At 46.8% G+C, this 26,808-nt stretch overlaps 2 protein-coding genes across 2 annotated transcripts; both read right to left on the bottom strand.

Moving 5' to 3' along the window:
* Nucleotides 1–359: 359 nt before the first annotated feature.
* On the bottom strand, nucleotides 360–6,761 carry LOC120030460 (leukotriene B4 receptor 1-like). The gene is made up of 4 exons (XM_038975875.1): nucleotides 6,490–6,761; nucleotides 5,098–5,659; nucleotides 1,915–2,191; nucleotides 360–1,279 (listed from the first exon to the last, which is right to left on the bottom strand). The coding sequence occupies exons 2-4, from the start codon at nucleotides 5,607–5,609 to the stop codon at nucleotides 866–868; spliced, it is 1,203 nt and encodes a 400-aa protein (XP_038831803.1). The 5' UTR covers nucleotides 5,610–5,659; nucleotides 6,490–6,761; the 3' UTR covers nucleotides 360–865.
* Nucleotides 6,762–9,822: 3,061 nt separating this feature from the next.
* LOC120030480 (leukotriene B4 receptor 2-like) lies at nucleotides 9,823–13,881 on the bottom strand. Its single transcript, XM_038975892.1, has 6 exons — nucleotides 13,477–13,881; nucleotides 12,851–13,120; nucleotides 11,033–11,160; nucleotides 10,496–10,568; nucleotides 10,306–10,349; nucleotides 9,823–10,144 (listed from the first exon to the last, which is right to left on the bottom strand). Exons 1-6 carry the CDS (start codon nucleotides 13,879–13,881, stop codon nucleotides 9,823–9,825), a joined length of 1,242 nt encoding a protein of 413 aa, XP_038831820.1.
* Between the last annotated feature and the right edge of the window lie 12,927 nt (nucleotides 13,882–26,808).

Here is a 26,808-nt window from a genome sequence, read left to right as displayed (position 1 = left end):
AGAGGCATAAGATCAAATCTGTTTCATTATCTTACTACAGTATGTGGGGGTGTTTCACTGCCCGTTTTATGACACCGTTGATAGCAAAAAGTTATCCAATTCCACCAAATTGTTGTTTGTCACACTATGTTAGGTTAACTAGAAGTCACTGAATGTAATGCTTTGTGTGTGTTTAAAGTATTTGAATAATGGTGCAACTTAAACCGTCTACCCGGAACATTTTCTAATAGTTAACCACAATTACATTAGTGAGGTCGTCATGTAAATGTGAGTTTCCAAACACCGCTCTAGTCTCTGACGTCAGTGTCTAGAACCGTTCCTTCCTTGAAGAAATCGCTAATCTGACTCGATTTGTCAACATGTGAAAACTTTATTAACTAATGGTACAATATTTTATTTCAGAAATTGCATGAAGGCAACCTCACAGACACACTTCCTATGAAGCACATATATCACAAATCTGAATAATGGTGCAACTAAAATCGGCTACTGGTCTCCATTGCATCACCTACCCGGAACATTTTCTAATAATTAACCGCAATTGCATTAGTGAGGTCATCATGGAAATGTGAGTTTCCAAACACCGCTCCAGTCACTGACGTCATTTGGCTAGACCTCGCATGTCAGTGTCTAGAACCGTTCCTTCCTTGAAGAAATCGCTAATCTGACTCGATTTGTCAACATGTGAAAACTTTATTAACTAATGGTATAATATTTTAATTCAGAAATTGCATGAAGGCAACCTCACAGACACACTTCCTATGAAGTACATATATCACAAATCTGTTCATGAAATACATTCAATACGAATAATAATCTAGGAGTAATACAGTAGGCCGCAAAAAAAAAAAAAAATGAATAAACACTACTCTGACTGATCAATGGATGTCAAAGTCTTGAGCTCCTGCTTGGAGTTAACCTTGACCTCAACTCCACGCAGTTCCACTCCACTATCCCCACCCCCATCCTTGTCCTTCCCCAACCACCCCAGCTTGAGTGTCAGCGAGCGCAGGGCGGAGCTCTCGTCTGGGGCTGTGGAACCACTCCGGCTGGACCTCGTGCTGCGGGAGAAGGAGGCGGAGGTACCTCCCTCGGAGTTGGTGCCCTCGAACAGCTTGGCCATGAAGCTGAGGCCGGCCTGGCGGATGTGGGAGCTGCCGGCGAACACGTACAGCACAGGGTTCACACTGCTGCTCAGGAAGGCGAACGCCGTGACGTTGGGACGGGCCGATTGAGCAGCATTGGTGAGAGTGGCGTTGCCAGCCAGCAGACCAATCACCTGTGAGAGAGAGAAGGGAGGAGGGGGAGAGAGAGAGAGAGTGTGTTGGGCGTTAGAGAGGGAACGAAAGAGAAAGAGAGAGAGAGAAAGAGAGGCAAGGAGAAAGACAGTGAGAGAAAGAGAGAGACAGAGAAAGAGGTGAGAGAGAGAGAGAGAGAGAGAGAGAGAGAGAGAGAGAGAGAGAGAAAGAGGAGGAAAAAATGTAAAGAGAATGAGGTGAAGAGTTGAGAGGAGATAGATAAACATCAGAGAGACTGATAGGGCTTCTACCTATTATTCTACCTATTACTATTATTATTCTACCTATTACTATTATTATTCTACCTATTACTATTATTATTCTACCTATTACTATTATTATTCTACCTATTACTATTATTATTCTACCTATTATTCTACCATTATTATTATTCTACCTATTACTATTATTATTCTACCTATTATTCTACCATTATTATTATTCTACCTATTACTATTATACCTAGTATTCTACCTATTATTATTATTATTATTATTATTACACCTATTATTATTATTATATATATTATTCGTATTATTATTATTCTACCTGTACAACACAATGAACTGCTACATAACACATAGCACCTTTCAAATACATTGAGGAACTGACGTACCTGTAAGATGTTGACCAGGTGGTAGGGCAGCCAGAAGAGAGCGAAGGCGCCGATGATGAGGAGGATGAGACGGTTTCCTCGTCCCTTGCGCTGGAACATGGCGCTGCGTAGCCGGCAGATGACGGAGGTGTAGCAGACGATGATGAAGGTGAAGGGAAGGAAGAAGCCCAGGACGGTCTCGAATAGGTACTGGAACACCTGGTGACCCACACTACCCCAGTGGTACGGCATGCAGATGCTCATGGAGATGTTCTTATGAAGGAAGGGCTTCAGGTTACTGGGTAGAGAGAGAGAGAGAGAGAGAGGGATAGAGGGAGAGAGAGTGAGAGAGAGAGAGAGAGAGAGAGAGAGAGAGAGAGAGAGAGAGAGAGAGAGAGAGAGAGAGAGAGGGGGGGGGGGAGAGAGAGAGAGAGAGAGCGAGAGAGAGAGAGAGAGAGGGAGAGCAAGAGGGAGAGAGGGATAGAGGGAGAGCAAGAGGGAGAGTAGGAGAGGGGGGGGGGATAGAGGGATTGTTTGATTGAGACAATGGGAGCGTTCCAGGTCGTTTTCATTGTACTTGTGCTGGGCAGGTTATATGGAAACTGTTTTACAGGAACCACAAAAAAGATGACCGGGAACACAACCATTGAAACAGATTAACACAGAAAAGTTTAGGATTTGTATTCAATAATGATATACAGTGGGGCAAAAAAGTATTTAGTCAGCCACCAATTGTGCAAGTTCTCCCACTTAAAAAGATGAGAGAGGCCTGTAATTTTCATCATAGGTACACTTCAACTATGACAGACAAAATTAGAAAAAGAAATCCAGAAAATCACATTGTAGGATTTTTAATGAATTTATTTGCAAATTATGGTGGAAAATAAGTATTTGGTCAATAACAAAAGTTTATCTCAATGCTTTGTTATATACCCTTTGTTGGCAAGGACAGAGGTCAAACGTTTTCTGTAAGTCTTCACAAGGTTTTCACACACTGTTGCTGGTATTTTGGCCCATTCCTCCATGCAGATCTCCTCTAGAGCAGTGATGTTTTGGGGCTGTTGCTGGGCAACACGGACTTTCAACTCCCTCCAAAGATTTTCTATGGGGTTGAGATCTGGAAACTGGCTAGGCCACTCCAGGACCTTGAAATGCTTCTTACGAAGCCACTCCTTCGGTGCCCGGGCGGTGTGTTTGGGATCATTGTCATGCTGAAAGACCCAGCCACGTTTCATCTTCAATGCCCTTGCTGATGGAAGGAGGTTTTCACTCAAAATCTCACGATACATGGCCCCATTCATTCTGTCCTTTACACGGATCAGTCGTCCTGGTCCCTTTGCAGAAAAACAGCCCCAAAGCATGATGTTTCCACCCCCATGCTTCACAGTAGGTATGGTGTTCTTTGGATGCAACTCAGCATTCTTTGTCCTCCAAACACGACGAGTTGAGTTTTAACCAAAAACTTCTATTTTGGTTTCATCTGACCATATGACATTCTCCCAATCTTCTTCTGGATCATCCAAATGCTCTCTAGCAAACTTCAGACGGGCCTGGACATGTACTGGCTTAAGCAGGGGGACACGTCTCGCACTGCAGGATTTGAGTCCCTGGCGGCGTAGTGTGTTACTGATGGTAGGCTTTGTTACTTTGGTCCCAGCTCTCTGCAGGTCATTTACTAGGTCCCCCCGTGTGGTTCTGGGATTTTTGCTCACCGTTCTTGTGATCATTTTGACCCCACGGGGTGAGATCTTGCGTGGCGCCCCAGATCGAGGGAGATTATCAGTGGTCTTGTATGTCTTCCATTTCCTAATAATTGCTCCCACAGTTGATTTCTTCAAACCAAGCTGCTTACCTATTGCAGATTCAGTCTTCCCAGCCTGGTGCAGGTCTACAATTTTGTTTCTGGTGTCCTTTGACAGCTCTTTGGTCTTGGCCATAGTGGAGTTTGGAGTGTGACTGTTTGAGGTTGTGGACAGGTATCTTTTATACTGATAACAAGTTCAAACAGGTGCCATTAATACAGGCAACGAGTGGAGGACAGAGGAGTCTCTTAAAGAAGAAGTTACAGGTCTGTGAGAGCCAGAAATCTTGCTTGTTTGTAGGTGACCAAATACTTATTTTCCACCATAATTTGCAAATAAATTCATAAAAAATCCTACAATGTGATTTTCTGGATTTTTTTTCTCATTTTGTCTGTCATAGTTGAAGTGTAGCTATGATGAAAAATACAGGCCTCTCTCATCTTTTTAAGTGGGAGAACTTGCACAATTGGTGGCTGACTAAATACTTTTTTGCCCCACTGTAGTTGTTTAGAAAATCTTTTGACATTTATAGATCAGGCTTGTTCAAATCACTCTCATGAACATGTACACACTTATTCATACAGACACAACAATACAGACTGTTGGGCAAGGCTGAAAGGAATGCCAAAGTCTTAGATTCTTAGAGACTATGTAAACCTAGGACATTTTTTGTTAGTGTGAGAGTATTTGAATTTGATCTCTCTCGCTCGCTCTCGCTCTCTCTCTCTGTCTGTCTGTCTGTCTCTCTCTCTCTCTCTCTCTCTCTCTGTCTCTCTCTCTTTCTCGCCTCTCTCTCTTTCTCGCCTCTCTCTCTTTCTCGCCTCTCTTGCCTCTGTAACCACACCAGTCACATGGTGGTCAGAGAACAAATGCACACAGACATACTTATCATTGTAGGCTGCAGAGGGGAGGACAGCTAATAATAATGTCTGAAATTGAGTGAATGGAATGGTACCAAATACATGGTTTTCATGTGTTTGATACCATTCCAGTCCAGCCATTATCTGCCATTCCAGCCATTATCTGCCAGTCCAGCCATTATTACGAGCTGTCCTCCCATCAGCAGCCTCCACTGAAACTTACAGTATGTTGCATCAACATCCTGTAAACGTTTGGACTCAATTTCAGTTCTTCTTTTACAGAATAGACAGCACACACACGTGTTATACTTTGTAATATACTTATATATACCATACACTGAGTATACAAACACTAGGAACACCTGCTCTTTCCATGACATAGACTGACCAGGTGAATCCAGGTGAAAGCTATGATTCCTTATTAATGTCACTTGTTAAACCCACTTCAATCAGTGTGAATCTCATAAAACAAACACACACACACAGACACAGACACACACAGACACACACACACACAGACACACACACACACACAGCCCCACCTGCGATAGAAGGGCATGGGCAGAGCTAAGACGAATGCCAGCACCCAGATACCCAGCAGAACAGCCATCAGGGTTTTCTTGGTCCTCATCCTCTGTGACAGGAAGGGCCTCACCACGGCCAGCCAGCGATCCATGCTCATCAAGCAGATCAGGTAGATGGAGACGTTCATGTTGACGCAGCACAGGTAGTGTACCGTCTTACAGGCCATCGCCCCGAACTCCCAGCCTCGCCTGCCTGCCAGGAAGTGCAGGAAGAGCGGGGCGCTTAGCAGCACCAGGGCGTCGGCCACGGCCAGGTTTAAGACGAGCAGGCACGTGACAGAGCGATGCCTCACGCGGCACAGCACTGACCACACCACGAACAGGTTGCCTGGGAAACCAAAGACAAAGGCCAGGACCAGAATGGAGATACTGATCTGGTGTGAGATGGAGAGAGGAAGGGTGAAGGAGACACGAGAAGGGGTGGAGGGGAGCTGGGGGGAAGCGGTGGAGATGGAGAGGTCTGACGCCATTTTCGAAGGGAACTGAAGAATCTGGTGTTCTGGACCTTTGGGATAATCCACTGTAGGATAGGATAGGAATATAATTAGAACACACAGTATGAGATATAACAATGGGAAGCACACAGAGAGATGAGATACACACAGTATGAGATATAACAATGGGAAGCACACAGAGAGATGAGAGACACACAGTATGAGATATAACAATGGGAAGCACACAGAGAGATGAGAGACACACAGTATGAGATATAACAATGGGAAGCACACAGAGAGATGAGAGACACACAGTATGAGATATAACAATGGGAAGCACACAGAGAGATGAGAGACACACAGTATGAGATGAGGATATCACATCATCTCTGAGAAGAGAATCTATCATTCAATCAAATGTATTCATCAATCCCTTTTTTACATCAACATACAGTTGTCACAAGTGCTTTATGGTAACCTGGCCTAAACCCCAAAGACCAAGCAGAAGCTGTGGTGGAGGAAAACTCTTTAGAAGGAAGGGGGTAGAAGATAGAACAAAGGCCAACTGGGTCCCTGTGGCTGTAATTCCATTAGGCACTAATAGACATGCAAAGATCATGTACTTATCTTGGACAAGCAAAGTCATACTGTACCCCCCCACCCCACACACACACACACACACACACACACACACACACACACACACACACACACACACACACACACACACACACACACACACACACACACAGTCATATAGTCATACATACATGTACAAGTAATCCCATAATCACTCATGCAACATTATATTTACAAACAAGGGACAGTAACACATCCTCTCCAAAACATTTCATTCCAGCTAGTGTATACAATGTTAGTATCACTTAAAAATAGCTTTATACTTCACATCACTGACCTTTATGAGATGGATTTATTCTCCTTTTAACCTTGATCTTCTTAAATCCACAAGAAGTGATTTTGTTAGCTATTTTGTCTGTCTGCCTGTCTGTCTATTTATCTGACTGTATGTCTGTCCGCCTGTCTGACTGACCTCTTGTCCGTCCGGCCGTCTACACAGGACTCAGTCCTTTTTCTCTCCTCTTTCTTGTTCCCCTTCTGTCAGTCTGAAAACACAAAATACATGCTATCACCACAAGTCAGGAAGGAAGTCTGTGATCATCAAATTTGACTGTGTACTTCCTACCATTACACATCCACCAAACTCTCTCTATATTACTTCATCCACCCTAACTCTCTCTATATATGACTGCATCCACCCTACCACCCTAACTCTCTCTATATATGACTGCATCCACCTTAACTCTCTCTATATATTACTTCATCCACCCTAACTCTCTCTATATATGACTGCATCCACCTTAACTCTCTCTATATATTACTGCATCCACCCTAACTCTCTCTATATATTACTTAATCCACCCTAACTCTCTCTATATATGACTGCATCCACCCTAACTCTCTCTATATATTAATTCATCCACCCTAACTCTCTTTATATATTAATTCATCCACCCTAACTCTCTCTATATATGACTGCGTCCACCCTAACTCTCTTCATATCTGACTGCATTCACCCAAGTCTGTCTAGTCTGTTTGTCTTACTGCTTGCTCTCTTTGGGCCCGACTGGTGATAGCTCTGTTACTCATCAGATCAGTTCAAGCAGTGGCCAGTTAGCTCTGAGTGTGTGTTACAGTGGAACTGTGCGAATACAGGTAACAACATGATGAGGACGCCAAATAGGCATACTAGTACACATTAATGGGACGCTAAAGAGATTAGGTATTTGTTATTTTTATGAATGATTTCTTGTGTTTTCGAATGCCAAAACATGTTTTTGTCTCTGATGTGTTGGGTAATGTCCTTGTGATTTTCCGTGAGGTGTGTTGTAAAGGGCAGTTATGTGTCTCAACATCATGTCTCAAACAACTTCCTCCCACTCAACGACAAATCATTTCAAAATCACTTGAAGATTACCTGTCTGTCTGTCTGTCTGTCTCCTCTTTCGTCTGTCTCCTCTTTCGTCTGTCTGTCTGTCTGTCTGTCTGTCTGTCTGTCTGTCTGTCTGTCTGTCTGTCTGTCTGTCTGTCTGTCTGTCTGTCTGTCTGTCCCCTTTCCTTTCTGTCTCCATCTTTCTCTGTCTCCCCTTTCCTGTCTCTGTCTTTCTCTCTCTCTCTCAGGACGGAAGCCACATCATGAAATACCACCATCACCTACTTCTCCACCAATTAATCCGCTTCAAACCCATCCTTATTCTATTGGCATCTCCTTTCTTCTGGTTGCTATGGCCATGGGTCTCCATGGGAACCTCCTAGTGGTGTGGACCATCCTGTTCTGCCTGCAACAACGTTCCATCACCTCCATCCTCTTCCTCCAGTTGGCGGCCACCGACACGATCGGCCTGCTCACCGCTCCTTTCTTCATTCGCCAGTTCTTCACGGGCAACGTCTGGGAGTTGGGAGAGGGCGCGTGTAAGCTCCTGCACTACGTCTGCAGCATCTTTCATGTACCTCAGCCTCCTGTTGGTCACCCTGATGAGCGTCGATCGACACCTGCGTGGGGATTGGCCCTTCATGTCCAAGCGCGTCCGCCCACCAGACATAAAATATTCCTTCATCTTGCAGTTTTAGTGATTTTAGTACAGCACATGTTCTCATATTGTGTTCTCAGTTTTCCATAAAATATGTTGCAGGTTTTGTGTTGATTCTATATCCACAAGTATTCTAAATAGATATGGATATAGCTTCTACACAGTATAATCAATCAGTCAAACATTGTTCTTAATGCAATTAATTGTAACAGACAAGTACTGCAATTTAGCTAGATACAATATGTAATTACATTCATTGAAGACACTTACTAAAACGTAAGTGGGCTGGGAATCCTGAAGATGCAAGACACTTTAATAATGAAGTAAATCAAATCCAATTGTTTCTTGTCTCATCCATTCTACCCGGTGTTTCATTATTCCCTAGAGACGGTCGCTGCGTTCCTGGTCCCCTTCAGCATCATGGTAATCTGCTCATACCTTAGTATCCGGCCACAGCCGCTGTCACCACAGTACAGGAAGACCAACCGCATCCTGGCCCTGATAGTGGTGACCTTTGCCCTATTTTGGGCTCAATACCACGTTGTCAATGTGCTGCACATGAGCAATGGTTACTATGCCATAATTACCCAGAGCTAATACCACACTGTATAAGAGTGAGACTGAAAAAATCACATTCATATAAAAATCCACTGTATTTCCTCAAAGTTCCCACAAATGTTTTATTGTCATTATTCAAGGTAAAAATGAAACGTATGATTTCCTTGTTTCAAGTGGGGACCGGTTTCTCCGGATCATTCCCAGGGTTGCAAGGGGTTCTGTCTGAGGGCCAGAGCGGTGGTCACAGCTTTAGCTTATCTCAACAGTGCTGTCAACCCTCTGCTCTACGCCATGGCAGGCTCAGAGGGGGGGGGGGGTCACACGCCCGGCAGGAGACCAGCATGATGGGAGCGGGAGAGAGAAAGAGGAGAACGAAGGAGTTGGGGAGCTGGATGAAGAGGTAAAAGAGAGGAGAAAGGTTCCAGGAGAATGAGAGGGGGAGGAGAAAGAGGGAAAAGAATGGCCTGAAGGTAAAGAAATGACTGGACAGACCGTGAAGGACCTGCATGCTATTGCCTGCCAGCCAGTCATGACTCTTCTGTGAGTTGTCTTCTTCTCCCTTTAAGAGTTTCCTAATCAATGGATGGCAGCCAAATCTAATCTGAGAAAATTGTATTTTATTTTCTTGCTCTGGTCCAACATGGCAACATGTCTTAAATGCTTTTGAGAAAATATATGAAGCAAAAAAAGTATGAAAATATTACAGTGCTCTTTTTACTGTACTTACAGCAGTATACCACAGACACACACACACACACACACACACACACACACACACACACACACACACACACACACACACACACACACACATAGAAAGAGAGACAGTCAGTCAGACAGACAAGACATACCGGTAAGATCATTTATAAAATTCACCCCCCTCACCTGCTGAGCTTGAAGCACCACCTCTAAAAACAGAGCTATGGTTCAGCCAGTAAGTCAGTCATGACCCATTAGGAACCATGACTTGTACTTACATCTAGTGGCCACCGAGCGAACTGCAGGAAACCAGTCTTAGGCAGTGTTTTCCCATCAAAATAGTTTCCACCACCATAGCGTCCAACTACCAGCCCAGAGGGTCACTATTTGCCATTTTTCACAGGTTTCACACAGATGGGGCTCACAACATTGGCGCTGGTCGTGGATTCTAGCTCTCCTTCCTTTTCTTTCAGCCCAAACCCCTCTGCATCCCTGTCTCTCTCTCGGCTGTTCTGGCTGTTCTGTCGGTTCTTCCTGGTCCCAGAGTCCAGCGCAGTGCCCTCGAACAGACGGGCCATGAAGGCAAAGCCTTCCCGCCGGATATAGGACTTGCCGGCGAAGGTGTAGAGGACCGGGTTGGCACAGCTGCTGATGAAAGCCAGTGCAGATGTGACTGCACGGCAGGACTGCCAGATAGGGTCCAGTCTGGAGGAAGGGTGGATATGAAAACAGCAAAAAATGGTTGTTCATTGTTTTTTATTAAAATGTAGTTTGGGATTTGATAACAATACACTACAAATGATACAGGTGATGAGGTGAGGATCTTATGAAACAGTAATTTAGGAAACACTTTTCAGAAAGCCTACCTTGCTTTTATAGCTGAATCTTGAGGAGAAAGTGCTGCGGCAACCTGTAAGGACATATTTCATCACAACAGACAGCCCAGTTACAGCGGGACCTACTGTTTCAGCCCCGTTAAGGAGTGTGAGGCCCTGGCTATAACTCAGACATACACACACACAAAACACCCCACACATGTACGCACACACACACTACCTGCACAATGTTGATGACATGGTAGGGCAGCCAGAAGATTCCAAAAGTGACCACGATGGCTAGGATGAACCTGGTCAAATCAAATCAAACTTCTTTTATACAGAGTTTTAAGTATTTTTCCCTGAATTCCAAATCGTGGAAAATCAATCATGACAGACCTTAATGGTCCTTGATGCAAATGTACTGGATTTCAGGACTCTAGATCACACGGGGTGAGGGGAATGGCCTTTCAAAAGTTTGCTTTCTCAATCACTTGTTATAGCGTTACCATGTGGCCAATTGGCATGGCATTGCATGCGAGTGTGTGGCCCTTGGTTCTTTACCACCATGAAAAGTATTCCCCTCCTGGGCCTTACCATCAAACAGGATTTTTTTTTTAATTCTCCACATTTTTCACAAAATAATAATAATGATAGCCAACAAATACAATAGGATTTCACCCAACTTCACTGGCTTGAATAAATAATAACTAATAGTATAAAGTGAGAAAATAAAAACAATACATCGACAAATATGAAATGAAGGCAGAAATAAAATGAAGATAGTAAAACAGCAGTGGACCTGGTTTGTCTGATCCTCCGCAGGATGCAGATGTAGCTGCCTACAATCAACGCGTAAGGAACTACAAATCCCAGCACAGTCTCCAACGTGTACTGGAGCACCACCTGCGCTGAGAGAATGGGACGTGTACTGTTTCAGCATAGAGATCACCTTGATCGGTTAGCGTTAATGACACTATATACAGTCAGGTCCATGAGTATTTGGACAGTGACAAAATTTGCATCATTTTGTCTCTGTACGCCACCACAATGGATTGGAAAGGAAACTATCAACATGTGCTTTAAGTGTAAGTGGGGCTCAAAAGTAATTGGACAAACTAAGATAATCATAAATTAAATAGTGAGATTTAATACGTGGTTGCAAATCCTTTGCAGTCAATGACTTCCTGAATTCTGGAACCCCTAGACATCACCAGGTGCTGGGTTTCTTCCCTGGTGATGCTCTGCCAGGCCTTTACTGCAGCTGTCTTCACTTCCTGCTTGTTCTTGGGGCGTTTTGCCTTCAGCAAGTGAAATGCATGCTCAATTGGATTCAGGTCAGGTGATTGACTCGGCCATTGCAGAACATTCCACTTGTTTTGCCTTAAAAAAGTATTGCGTTGCTTTCGCAGTATGCGTCGGGTCATTGTCCATCTGCACTGTGAAGCGCCGTCCAATGAGTTTTGAAGCATTTGGCTGAATCTGAATTATGGTACAAGTTGATATTTGTCTCATCTGTCAATAGGATGTTGTTCCAGAACTGTATAGGCTTTTTTAGTGGTTTTTTTGTAAACTCTAATCTGGTCTTCATGTATTTGAGGTTTACCAATGGTTTACATCTTGTGGTAAACCCTCTGTATTTACTCTGGTGAAGTCTTCTCTTGATTGTTGACTTTGACACAGATACTTCCTGTACCTGTACGCCTACTTCCTGGAGGGTGTTAATGATCTGGCCAACTGTTGTGAAGGGCTTTTTCTTCACCAGGGAAATACTTATTCTGTCATCCACCACAGTTGTTTTATGTGGTCTTTCTGGCCTTTTGGTGTTCCTGAGCTCAGCAGTGTGTTCTTTCTTTTTAATGTACCAAATAGTTGACTTGGCCACACATAATGTTTCTGATATCTCTCTGGTGGGTTTGTTTAGATTTATCAGCTTAATGATGGCAGTGACAGCTCTTTGGACTTCATATTGAGGGTTAACAGCAACAGATTTCAAATTCAAATGCCACACTTGAAATCAACTCTAGACCTTTTATCTGCTTACTTGTGAATTAACTAATGAGGGAATAACACACACCTGGCCATGGAAAAGTTGAGCAGCCAATTGTCCAATTACTTTTGGTCCCTTAAAAAGGGACGGGGACCACATATAAAAAGAGCTGTAGTTCCTACACCGTTCACCCAAGTTGGATGTAAATACCCTCACATTAAAGCTGAATGTCTGCCCTGCCCACTCCTATTCATTATTTAACTTCAACTCCAATATGCTGTGGTAGACAGCTAAAATAATAACAACTTGGTAAACGTCCAAATATTTATGGGCCTGACTGTATACAAAATCAATGTACTGTGAACTCCGTACCTTGCAATGTGTTTAAGGATGATCTGACTACAGATAAGAATGTGAATAAACAGGTAACTAAGGTAACAGAAAGCTCTCATGTAAAGTCCCTACTTTTTTGTTCCCTCACCTGAAATACATTCACTGTTTGATTGGTTGTTCTTTCCCCCTCCCGTCAGTCACTCCAGGAGTGAAGATAATTAGCAAAGTAAGGAATGAATTCAGTTGGTAAATAAGGAAGTAAGTGTCACTCACTTGACTCTGCTGCTTGTGAAATGACTCACACACCATACGGCTCCTCCCGTTGGGGTACGTGGCCGTCAGTTTGTGTCTGAACAGCAACGCGGGGATGGATGCGACCAGCACCAGGATCCACAGTACCAGCACCCCCCGCAGTACTGCCTTCCGGCCAGCGAGGGCAGCAACGCGCCGCGGCCACACCACGGCCACCAGCCTGTGCAGGCTCATCAGCATGATCAGTTGGATGGAGGCGTACATGTTGGCCAGGCACAGGTAGAAGAGTATCTGATCCAGACAAGAAGAGAGCAGCTTTCTCTTGTCATTTCAAAAGGATAAGGATTCAATGAAAATGTACTCATTGCATGTCAAGTGTCAATGGTGTTTTCAAACACCTGGGCAGAAAATAACATCATTGGAACATATTGGTTGCATTCCAGGCCGACTACATTGCAGTCGTTGCGTTGCATCAACCAATGGTTGCGTGCTACGTCATCGACTGCGCAGTCGGGCATCAGATTGCTATTTCATACGATGTGGTAAGCAGATATGTTAAACACCTATACAGGCGTTGTGAGATCTGGCAGTTGTCTACAGTGTAGTCAGCCTGGAACGCGGCAATCAACAGACAGAAGAGCCTCCACCTTGCACATGATATCGCCAAAAATCCATGTCTTCTTCACAAGGTACACGACGAAGAACGGCGTGAGCGCTATGAGCGAGCCATCGGCCACTGCCAGATTGAGGATGAGGAGGGTGGTGACGGAGCGGCGGCGGGCGCGGGCCAGGATACTCCAGATGATGAAGAGGTTGCCGGGGACACCAAGGAGAAACACCAGACCCAGGATGAGCGCCCCTACTGTTGTGGAGGTGGTATTACCCACAATGCTTTGGTTCGCCGCGAAAACAGACGTGGTGGTGTTAAGGATGTGGTTGGAGGCGGAAAGGAACAGGGAGGGGGGCGTAGTGGAGGAGAACGGAGAAAGGGACAAGGAGGGTTTTGTGAGGGATGGAGGGATGATTTGGGGGATGGTTTGGTTGTGGGCCATGGCGGTGATCTGCAAGGGACAGAAAGGTCAAAGGTTATTGCTTTCAAAACACTGAGGTAGAAGTGTTACTAACTTGTATCAGCAGCAATGTTGAATAGTTTGTGGTGGTGTAGGATACAGACATGGGTTCCACTACTTTATCTGTGCTTGATTGAGCTTGCCTGGCTTAATAACCTAATAGAACAGTCTTAAAACTGCAAATCCCACCCATCTGACACTCCAGGCAGGGAAGAACAAATGCTCAAAGTATTTGAAAGATTTCAAATAACGTTTGAACGCAGGTCTGATAGAGTATGAAACAACCCTAGGTGTATGAGAACTGTGAACGTAGGACCTTAAATGGTAAAGATACAGAGAACGTATTTGCATTGAAGAGGATGCAGTCCCATAATCAATTCAGACACTGTGGTGGTTCTAATTGCAAGTCAAACATGTATAGCTTAGGCCAGGGTTTCCCAAGCCCCCACCCATGGGTGCACGTTTTGTGCAAAAAACAAAACGTGCACCCAGGGGTGCGTTGCTTGGGAAACCCTGGCCTAAGCTATACATGTTTGACTTGCAATTAAGCCACTGGAGTGCAGGCAGCGACTGACAGGATTTATCACACTCACTCTCAAACATATTTAATACACCTAATGGACAGTAATGCTGGTGTGTGTCTACACGAGACAGAGAGAAGATAATGTAGACAGAAGAGAGAAGCTAATATAGAGGAGAGAAGATAATGTAGACAGAGGAGAGAGGATAATGTAGAAAGAAGAGAGAAGCTAATATAGAGGAGAGAAGATAATGTAGACAGAGGAGAGATGATAATGTAGAAAGAAGAGAGAAGCTAATATAGAGGAGAGAAGATAATGTAGACAGAAGAAAAAGGATAATGTAGACAGAAGAGAGAAGCTAATATAGAGGAGAGGAGATAATGTAGACAGAGGAGAGATGATAATGTAGACAGATGAGAGAAGATAATGTAGACAGAAGAGAGAAGTTAATATAGATGAGAGAAGATAATGTAGACAGAAGAGAGAAGCTAATATAGAGGAGAGAAGATAATGTAGACAGATGAGAGAGGATAATGTAGTCAGATGAGAGAAGATAATGTAGACAGAAGATAGAAGCTAATATAGAGGAGCGAAAATAATGTAGATTTATAAACAGGGAAGACAAGAGGAGATCAGTGAGACACAGTCAGGGCGTGAGAGAGAGAATACCTTCAGGACAAATTCAAACATCATGGGATTAATATGGGTTTAGATGTGGTATTAACAGATAGCTGTAAGTGATTCGATAATGGAGAATACATTCCCCTGTTGGGTAGCAACTGGGTGGTGCATGTGCGTGAGTGCGTGTGTGTGCGAGCATGTGTGCGTGCGTGTATGTGTGTGTGTGTGTATGTATGTGTGTGCGTGTGTGCGTGTGTACGTAGATGTATGTGCATGCGTGGGTGTATGCTTGTGTGTACGTGTGTGTGTGTGTGTGTGTGTGTGTGTGTGTGTGTGTGTGTGTGTGTGTGTGTGTGTGTGTGTGTGTGTGTGTGTGTGTGTGTGTGTGTGTGTGTGTGTGTGTGTACGTGTGTGTGTACGTGTGTGTGTGTACGTGTGTGTGTGTACGTGTGTGTGTGTGTGTGTGTGTGTGTGTGTGTGTGTGTGTGTGTGTGTGTGTGTGTGTGTGTGTGTGTGTGTGTGAGTGAGTGTATGCATACACACTCCTACATTACTTGACTTCAACTTCTGCAAAAGCTTTTATTAGGACGTCTACATCTTTAGCTTCCTGAATAAACTTCAAAGCAACAGACATAAATTCCTCAAAACCTGTGTGTTATTTCTTCCTTAAAGTCTGTGTTTTTATTTTGTCTGAGGCTGAAACTCTGGGAGGAGTCCACGTGTAGGAGGTATTGAGGAATTGTAACAGGTTTCTAAATCCGAACCAGCATGACCAGACTTGACTGGTAAAATAAACACAAAGTCTTGTAGCTACAATGTTTGTTTGAGAAATCATTCTACCTCCCTCCGAAGACTGTTTCAAATCACTGTCCGCCTTCGAAATGGCACCCTATTCCCTATGTAGTGCACTACTATTGGCCCTATTGGGATAAGATGTTATTTCAGACGATCCTATATCTTAGTGTTTGGTGTGGAGAAGGCCATGGTGTGAGAATACGTTTAATATTTAACATGACAATCTAATCTATCCTGTGTTTCCCTTGCAAATATGCTATTGTATAGGCTTCTCTTATCCCATGCACTCACACCAGTAATAATAATGAACTCACGTGCGTCCACATCACAGGAGGTTGGTGGCACCTTAATTGGGGAGGATGGGCTCATGGTAATGGCTGTAGCTAAATAGGTGGAATGGTTTCAAACACATCAAACAGATGGAAACCACACGTTTGACCCCATTCCATTTATTCCATTCCAGCCATTACAATGAGCCAGTCCTCCTATATATCCTCACACCAGCCTCCCCTGGTGCACATGAACAGACACACACTGTATACTATACATGGGCTATATGTAAATATTACAGTACATTGCACATCTAAGTAAATCTTAATGTTCTTGTCTTATCAAGTAATAACTTGACAGAAATTCAATACGCGTCGAAAATATTTAAATACTATTGTTTACAATGTTGGTAATTTAGCAGACACTCTTATGCAGAGCGACTTACAGGAGCAATCAGGGTTAAGTTCCTTTCTCAAGGGCATATAGACAGATTTTTCACCTTGTCAGCTTGGGATTCAAACAAGCGACCTTTCATTTACTGGCCCAACACTCTAACCACTAGGCTACTCAGTAAAAGAACAATCCTTATAATCTAGTACTCAAGAGGCGCACACACACACACACAAATCCCAAATGAACCTCTTTGCACCCTCACAGTAGTTCTTATTGTAATTCTGCTGTAATTCTGAGTGATTATGAGTGTGTACTATGGTGTGGGAGTCAATGAATTAATTTCTACAATGTCATTTATGCATTAAATATCAAGCATGGCTTAGAAGTGCACGGCTGGCTAGGCTCTGTTCCAGGTAGAGAGAGAATAGATCTGTAGAGTATTAGACAGTTCAGGGAGACTTCTGTGCATTGTACTGTAGTCCCATGGAGTTAGCTAGAGGACTCATCATGTGCATTGTACTGTAGTCCCATGGAGTTAGCTAGAGGACTCATCATGTGCATTGTCTGTAGTCCCATGGAGTTGGCTAGAGGACTCATCATGTGCATTGTCTGTAGTCCCATGGAGTTGGCTAGAGGACTCATCATGTGCATTGTACTGTAGTCCCATGGAGTTAGCTAGAGGACTCATCATGTGCATTGTACTGTAGTCCCATGGAGTTAGCTAGAGGACTCATCATGTGCATTGTACTGTAGTCCCATGGAGTTAGCTAGAGGACTCATCATGTGCATTGTACTGTAGTCCCATGCAGTTGGCTAGAGGACTCATCATGTGCATTGTCTGTAGTCCCATGGAGTTGGCTAGAGGACTCATCATGTGCATTGTACTGTAGTCCCATGGAGTTTAGCTAGAGGACTCATCATGTGCATTGTACTGTAGTCCCATGGAGTTGGCTAGTGGACTCATCATGTGCATTGTACTGTAGTCCCATGGAGTTGGCTAGAGGACTCATCATGTGCATTGTATTGTAGTCCCATGGAGTTGGCTAGAGGACTCATCATGTGCATTGTACTGTAGTCCCATGGAGTTAGCTAGAGGACTAATCATGTGCATTGTACTGTAGAACTAAGAGTTAGCTAGTGGACCTGTTTTTGCATGACACAGTCACCATGATGGGACAGATACAACGATGAGTCCTCTAACTCTATTTGTAGAGTGCTTATCTGTCCTCTTTCACACATGTACACGACTGTATTATACACCTTGTGAATTGGGAATGTGTTGTTTTGTGTATACCAACTCTCCCTGAGAGAAAGCTTTTAGAGGGTGGGGTCACGGCTAAATGGACACTGTGTGTAGAGAACACTCTATCACTTTCCCCACCGTTGAGAGCAACAGCTGACACACTCAAAAGGGCCCAGACTCACAGAGAGAAACAAGTTAGGACTGCTCTTGGGCACAACAGTAGAAAAGCTCCTACGCACACTAGCATATTATACATACCTTAGAGAGAAAGGGAGAGGGAGAGAAGAGAAAGCGAGGAGCGAGGATATGACTCTGATTCATAGAGTTGCTATTGGGCTCATTATCACTCATATGATGTTCCATTGAGAACAGCTGGTCACATCCACCGAACAGTTAAATAACAACTGTACTACTTTCTCCAAACAATTATAACGTTTGATGTGGTATCAAGTACACACCAGGGTTTGTGTGTATCAAGTGTCTCAGAGTAGGAGTGTCGATCTAGGATCAGGTCCCCCGCTGTCCATGTATTTGTATTTATTATGATCTGAAAGGCAAACTGATCCTAAATCAGCACTTTGAGAGGCTTAATAGGATACATACTGCCCCAGGACTATCAAACCATATCTATATATTTTGTTATCTGAGGGCATGCTGATAGCTCCTGCTAGAGTTTACTTCACTTGAGATTACATTACTTTACTGTACATTATTTGCCTGTCTATTCCCATTGACTGACCGGACCACAATCAGGAGGGAGGTTGGGGACGAAAGAGAGGGAAGACTGAAAACAAACTCACCAAATAGTCCTAATCCTGGGGTAGAGGAAGAGATGGAGAAGAGGCAGGGACAGACTTCCTTTATTTCATTTCTTCTAGTCTTGATGGTGTATATATTCTTCCTACTTTTCTCAGTACTCCTCTTCCTCTCTCTCTAACTCTGTATTTTCACTGACCTGTCATGCTTGCAGTAGCGTGCTGTAGCAGAGTAAAGGGAAGGGGGTGTGTCGTGTTCCCTCCACATCTTTCAACATCTCCCTCCACACCTGATCATACGTGAGGTAATGTATCTTGTAATGTAGTGTTAATGTGTAATGACGCCTCCTGGCCATAGAGATAAGGGTGACACAGACAGGACAGGACAGGACAGGACAGGACAGACCAAGACAGACCAAGACAGACCAAGACAGACAGACAGACCAGACCAGACAGACCAGACCAGACAGACCAGACCAGACAGACCAGACCAGACAGACCAGACCAGACAGACCAGACAGACAGACAGACCAAGACAGACAGACCAGACCAGACAGACCAGACAGACAGACCAGACAGACAGACCAGACCAGACAGACCAGACAGACAGACCAGACAGAAAGACAGACCAGACAGACAGACCAGACAGACAGACCAGACAGACAGACCAGACAGACAGACCAGACAGACAGACAGACAGACAGACCAGACCGACAGACAGACCAGACCAGACAGACAGACCAGACAGACAGACCAGACAGACAGACAGACAGACAGACCAAGACAGACCAGACAGACCAGACAGACAGACAGACCAGACAGACAGACCAGACAGACAGACCAGACAGACAGACCAGACAGACAGACAGACAGACAGACAGACAGACAGACCAGACAGGCCAGACAGACCAGACCAGACCAGACAGACCAGACCAGACAGACCAGACAGACCAGACAGACCAGACAGACAGACCAGACCAGACAGACAGACAGACAGACAGACCAGACCAGACAGACAGACCAGACAGACAGACCAGACAGACCAGACATACCAGACAGACAGACCAGACAGACCAGACATACCAGACAGACAGACCAGACAGACAGACCAGACATACCAGACAGACCAGACAGACAGACCAGACATACCAGACATACCAGACAGACAGACCAGACAGACCAGACATACCAGACAGACAGACAGACCAGACAGACAGACCAGACAGACAGACCAGACAGACAGACCAGACAGACAGACAGACAGACAGACAGACCAGACCAGACAGACCAGACAGACAGACCAGACAGACAGACCAGACAGACAGACCAGACAGACAGACAGACCAGACAGACCAGACAGACAGACCAGACAGACAGACAGACAGACAGACAGACCAAGACAGACCAGACAGACCAGACAGACAGACAGACCAGACAGACCAGACAGACAGACAGACCAGACAGACAGACCAGACAGACAGACCAGACAGACAGACCAGACAGACAGACCAGACAGACAGACAGACAGACAGACAGACCAGACCAGACCAGACAGACCAGACCAGACCAGACCAGACCAGACAGACCAGACAGACAGACAGACAGACAGACAGACAGACCAGACCAGACCAGACAGACCAGACCAGACAGACAGACAGACAGACAGACAGACAGACAGACAGACCAGACCAGACCAGACAGACCAGACCAGACAGACCAGACAGACCAGACAGACAGACAGACCAGACCAGACCAGACCAGACAGACCAGACAGACAGACCAGACAGACCAGACAGACAGACCAGACAGACCAGACATACCAGACAGACAGACCAGACATACCAGACAGACAGACCAGACAGACAGACCAGACAGACAGACAGACCAGACAGACAGACCAGACAGACAGACCAGACAGACAGACCAGACAGACAGACAGACAGACAGACAGACCAGACCAGACCAGACAGACCAGACCAGACAGACAGACCAGACCAGACAGACCAGACAGACAGACAGACAGACAGACAGACAGACAGACCAGACCAGACCAGACAGACCAGACCAGACAGACCAGACAGACCAGACAGACAGACAGACAGACAGACCAGACCAGACCAGACAGACCAGACAGACAGACCAGACAGACCAGACAGACAGACCAGACAGACCAGACATACCAGACATACCAGACAGACAGACCAGACAGACAGACCAGACATACCAGACAGACAGACCAGACAGACAGACCAGACATACCAGACAGACAGACCAGACAGACAGACCAGACATACCAGACATACCAGACAGACAGACCAGACATACCAGACAGACAGACAGACAGACAGACCAGACAGACAGACAGACAGACAGACCAGACAGACAGACCAGACAGACAGACCAGACAGACAGACAGACAGACAGACCAGACCAGACAGACCAGACAGACAGACCAGACAGACAGACCAGACAGACAGACCAGACAGACAGACCAGACAGACAGACAGACCAGACATACGACAGACAGACCAGACAGACAGACAGACCAAGACAGACAGACAGACAGACAGACCAGACAGACAGACCAGACAGACAGACCAGACAGACAGACCAGACAGACAGACCAGACAGACAGACAGACAGACAGACAGACCAGACCAGACAGACCAGACCAGACCAGACCAGACCAGACAGACCAGACAGACCAGACAGACAGACAGACAGACAGACCAGACCAGACCAGACAGACCAGACCAGACAGACAGACAGACAGACAGACAGACAGACAGACCAGACCAGACCAGACAGACCAGACCAGACAGACCAGACAGACCAGACAGACAGACAGACCAGACCAGACCAGACCAGACAGACCAGACAGACAGACCAGACAGACCAGACAGACAGACCAGACAGACCAGACATACCAGACAGACAGACCAGACATACCAGACAGACAGACCAGACAGACCAGACAGACAGACCAGACAGACAGACAGACCAGACAGACAGACCAGACAGACAGACCAGACAGACAGACCAGACAGACAGACAGACAGACAGACAGACAGACCAGACAGACAGACCAGACAGACCAGACCAGACAGACAGACCAGACCAGACAGACCAGACAGACAGACAGACAGACAGACAGACAGACAGACAGACCAGACCAGACCAGACAGACCAGACCAGACAGACCAGACAGACCAGACAGACCAGACAGACAGACAGACAGACAGACCAGACCAGACCAGACAGACCAGACAGACAGACCAGACAGACCAGACAGACAGACCAGACAGACCAGACATACCAGACATACCAGACAGACAGACCAGACAGACAGACCAGACATACCAGACAGACAGACCAGACAGACAGACCAGACATACCAGACAGACAGACCAGACAGACAGACCAGACATACCAGACATACCAGACAGACAGACCAGACATACCAGACAGACAGACAGACAGACAGACCAGACAGACAGACAGACAGACAGACCAGACAGACAGACCAGACAGACAGACCAGACAGACAGACCAGACAGACAGACAGACAGACAGACCAGACCAGACAGACCAGACAGACAGACCAGACAGACAGACCAGACAGACAGACCAGACAGACAGACCAGACAGACAGACAGACCAGACATACGACAGACAGACCAGACAGACAGACAGACCAGACAGACAGACCAGACAGACAGACAGACCAGACAGACAGACAGACCAGACAGACAGACAGACAGACAGACCAGACCAGACAGACAGACCAGACCAGACAGACAGACCAGACCAGACAGACCAGACAGACCAGACAGACAGACCAGACCAGACAGACCAGACAGACCAGACAGACCAGACAGACAGACCAGACAGACAGACCAGACATACCAGACAGACAGACCAGACATACCAGACCAGACAGACAGACAGACAGACGACAGACCAGACAGACGACAGACCAGACAGACGACAGACCAGACAGACAGACCAGACGACAGACAGACAGACCAGACAGACAGACAGACGACAGACAGACGACAGACCAGACAGACAGACCAGACAGACAGACCAGACAGACAGACCAGACGACAGACAGACAGACAGACAGACAGACAGACAGACAGACAGACCAGACAGACAGACAGACAGACCAGACAAGACCAGACAGACAGACAGACAGACAGACAGACAGACCAGACAGACAGACAGACCAGACAGACCAGACATACCAGACATACCAGACAGACAGACAGACCAGACCAGACAGACCAGACAGACAGACCAGACAGACAGACCAGACAGACAGACCAGACAGACAGACCAGACAGACAGACAGACCAGACAGACAGACAGACCAGACAGACAGACCAGACAGACAGACAGACCAGACAGACAGACAGACAGACCAGACAGACAGACAGACAGACCAGACAGACAGACCAGACAGACCAGACAGACCAGACAGACAGACCAGACCAGACAGACCAGACAGACAGACAGACAGACAGACAGACAGACAGACATACCAGACAGACAGACAGACAGACAGACCAGACAGACAGACAGACCAGACAGACCAGACATACCAGACATACCAGACAGACAGACAGACCAGACCAGACAGACCAGACAGACAGACCAGACAGACAGACCAGACAGACAGACCAGACAGACAGACCAGACAGACAGACAGACCAGACAGACAGACAGACCAGACAGACAGACCAGACAGACAGACAGACCAGACAGACAGACAGACAGACAGACCAGACAGACAGACAGACAGACCAGACAGACAGACCAGACAGACAGACAGACAGACCAGACCAGACCAGACAGACCAGACAGACAGACCAGACCAGACAGACCAGACAGACCAACCAGACCAGACAGACCAGACAGACCAGACAGACAGACCAGACCAGACAGACCAGACAGACAGACAGACAGACAGACAGACCAGACAGACCAGACATACCAGACAGACAGACCAGACAGACCAGACATACCAGACAGACAGACCAGACAGACCAGACATACCAGACAGACAGACCAGACAGACAGACCAGACAGACAGACCAGACAGACAGACCAGACAGACAGACCAGACAGACAGACCAGACAGACCAGACAGACAGACCAGACAGACAGACCAGACAGACAGACAGACAGACGACAGACCAGACAGACAGACAGACAGACGACAGACCAGACAGACAGACCAGACAGACAGACCAGACAGACAGACCAGACGACAGACAGACCAGACGACAGACAGACCAGACGACAGACAGACCAGACGACAGACAGACCAGACGACAGACAGACCAGACGACAGACAGACCAGACGACAGACAGACCAGACGACAGACAGACCAGACGACAGACAGACGACAGACCAGACAGACAGACCAGACAGACCAGACAGACAGACCAGACAGACAGACCAGACAGACCAGACGACAGACAGACGACAGACAGACAGACCAGACGACAGACAGACGACAGACAGACGACAGACAGACGACAGACAGACGACAGACAGACAGACCAGACGACAGACAGACGACAGACAGACGACAGACAGACAGACAGACCAGACGACAGACAGACAGACCAGACGACAGACAGACGACAGACAGACGACAGACAGACAGACAGACCAGACGACAGACAGACAGACCAGACGACAGACAGACGACAGACAGACGACAGACAGACAGACAGACCAGACGACAGACAGACCAGACGACAGACAGACGACAGACAGACGACAGACAGACAGACAGACCAGACGACAGACAGACCAGACGACAGACAGACGACAGACAGACGACAGACAGACAGACAGACCAGACGACAGACAGACAGACAGACAGACAGACAGACCAGACAGACCAGACATACCAGACAGACAGACCAGACAGACCAGACATACCAGACAGACAGACCAGACAGACAGACCAGACGACAGACAGACAGACCAGACAGACAGACCAGACAGACAGACCAGACGACAGACAGACAGACAGACGACAGACCAGACGACAGACAGACAGACCAGACAGACAGACCAGACGACAGACAGACAGACGACAGACAGACGACAGACCAGACAGACAGACCAGACAGACAGACGACAGACAGACGACAGACCAGACAGACAGACCAGACAGACCAGACGACAGACAGACAGACGACAGACAGACGACAGACCAGACAGACAGACCAGACAGACCAGACGACAGACAGACAGACGACAGACAGACGACAGACCAGACAGACAGACCAGACAGACCAGACGACAGACAGACAGACGACAGACAGACGACAGACCAGACAGACAGACCAGACAGACCAGACGACAGACAGACAGACCAGACAGACCAGACGACAGACAGACAGACGACAGACAGACGACAGACCAGACAGACAGACCAGACGACAGACAGACAGACGACAGACAGACGACAGACCAGACAGACAGACCAGACGACAGACAGACAGACGACAGACAGACGACAGACCAGACAGACAGACCAGACGACAGACAGACAGACGACAGACAGACGACAGACAGACGACAGACAGACAGACAGACCAGACGACAGACAGACAGACAGACAGACAGACCAGACAGACCAGACATACCAGACAGACAGACCAGACAGACCAGACATACCAGACAGACAGACCAGACAGACAGACCAGACGACAGACAGACAGACCAGACAGACAGACCAGACAGACAGACCAGACGACAGACAGACAGACGACAGACAGACAGACGACAGACAGACGACAGACCAGACAGACAGACCAGACAGACCAGACAGACAGACCAGACGACAGACAGACAGACGACAGACAGACGACAGACCAGACAGACAGACCAGACAGACAGACGACAGACAGACGACAGACCAGACAGACAGACCAGACAGACCAGACGACAGACAGACAGACGACAGACAGACGACAGACAGACGACAGACCAGACGACAGACAGACAGACGACAGACAGACGACAGACCAGACAGACAGACCAGACAGACCAGACGACAGACAGACAGACGACAGACAGACGACAGACCAGACAGACAGACCAGACAGACCAGACGACAGACAGACAGACGACAGACAGACGACAGACCAGACAGACAGACCAGACAGACCAGACGACAGACAGACAGACGACAGACCAGACAGACAGACCAGACAGACAGACCAGACGACAGACAGACAGACGACAGACAGACGACAGACCAGACAGACAGACCAGACAGACAGACGACAGACAGACGACAGACCAGACAGACAGACCAGACAGACCAGACGACAGACAGACAGACGACAGACAGACGACAGACAGACGACAGACCAGACGACAGACAGACAGACGACAGACAGACGACAGACCAGACAGACAGACCAGACAGACCAGACGACAGACAGACAGACGACAGACAGACGACAGACCAGACAGACAGACCAGACAGACCAGACGACAGACAGACAGACGACAGACAGACGACAGACCAGACAGACAGACCAGACAGACCAGACGACAGACAGACAGACGACAGACAGACGACAGACCAGACAGACAGACCAGACAGACCAGACGACAGACAGACAGACGACAGACCAGACAGACAGACCAGACAGACAGACCAGACAGACAGACGACAGACCAGACAGACCAGACGACAGACAGACAGACGACAGACCAGACAGACAGACAAGACAGACCAGACAGACAGACCAGACAGACAGACCAGACAGACAGACCAGACAGACAGACCAGACAGACAGACCAGACAGACAGACCAGACAGACAGACCAGACAGACAGACCAGACAGACAGACCAGACAGACCAGACAGACAGACCAGACAGACCAGACAGACCAGACAGACAGACGACAGACAGACGACAGACAGACGACAGACAGACGACAGACAGACCAGACAGACCAGACAGACAGACAGACCAGACAGACCAGACAGACAGACCAGACAGACAGACCAGACAGACAGACCAGACAGACAGACGACAGACAGACGACAGACAGACGACAGACAGACCAGACAGACAGACCAGACAGACCAGACAGACAGACCAGACAGACCAGACAGACCAGACGACAGACAGACAGACGACAGACCAGACAGACAGACAAGACAGACCAGACGACAGACAGACAGACGACAGACCAGACAGACAAGACAGACCAGACGACAGACAGACAGACAGACAGACCAGACAGACCAGACGACAGACAGACAGACGAC

The sequence above is a fragment of the Salvelinus namaycush genome, chromosome 36 (assembly GCF_016432855.1).
Source record: "Salvelinus namaycush isolate Seneca chromosome 36, SaNama_1.0, whole genome shotgun sequence".
Lineage (NCBI taxonomy): Eukaryota > Metazoa > Chordata > Actinopteri > Salmoniformes > Salmonidae > Salvelinus > Salvelinus namaycush.
This window is presented reverse-complemented; position numbering and strand designations above follow the sequence as displayed.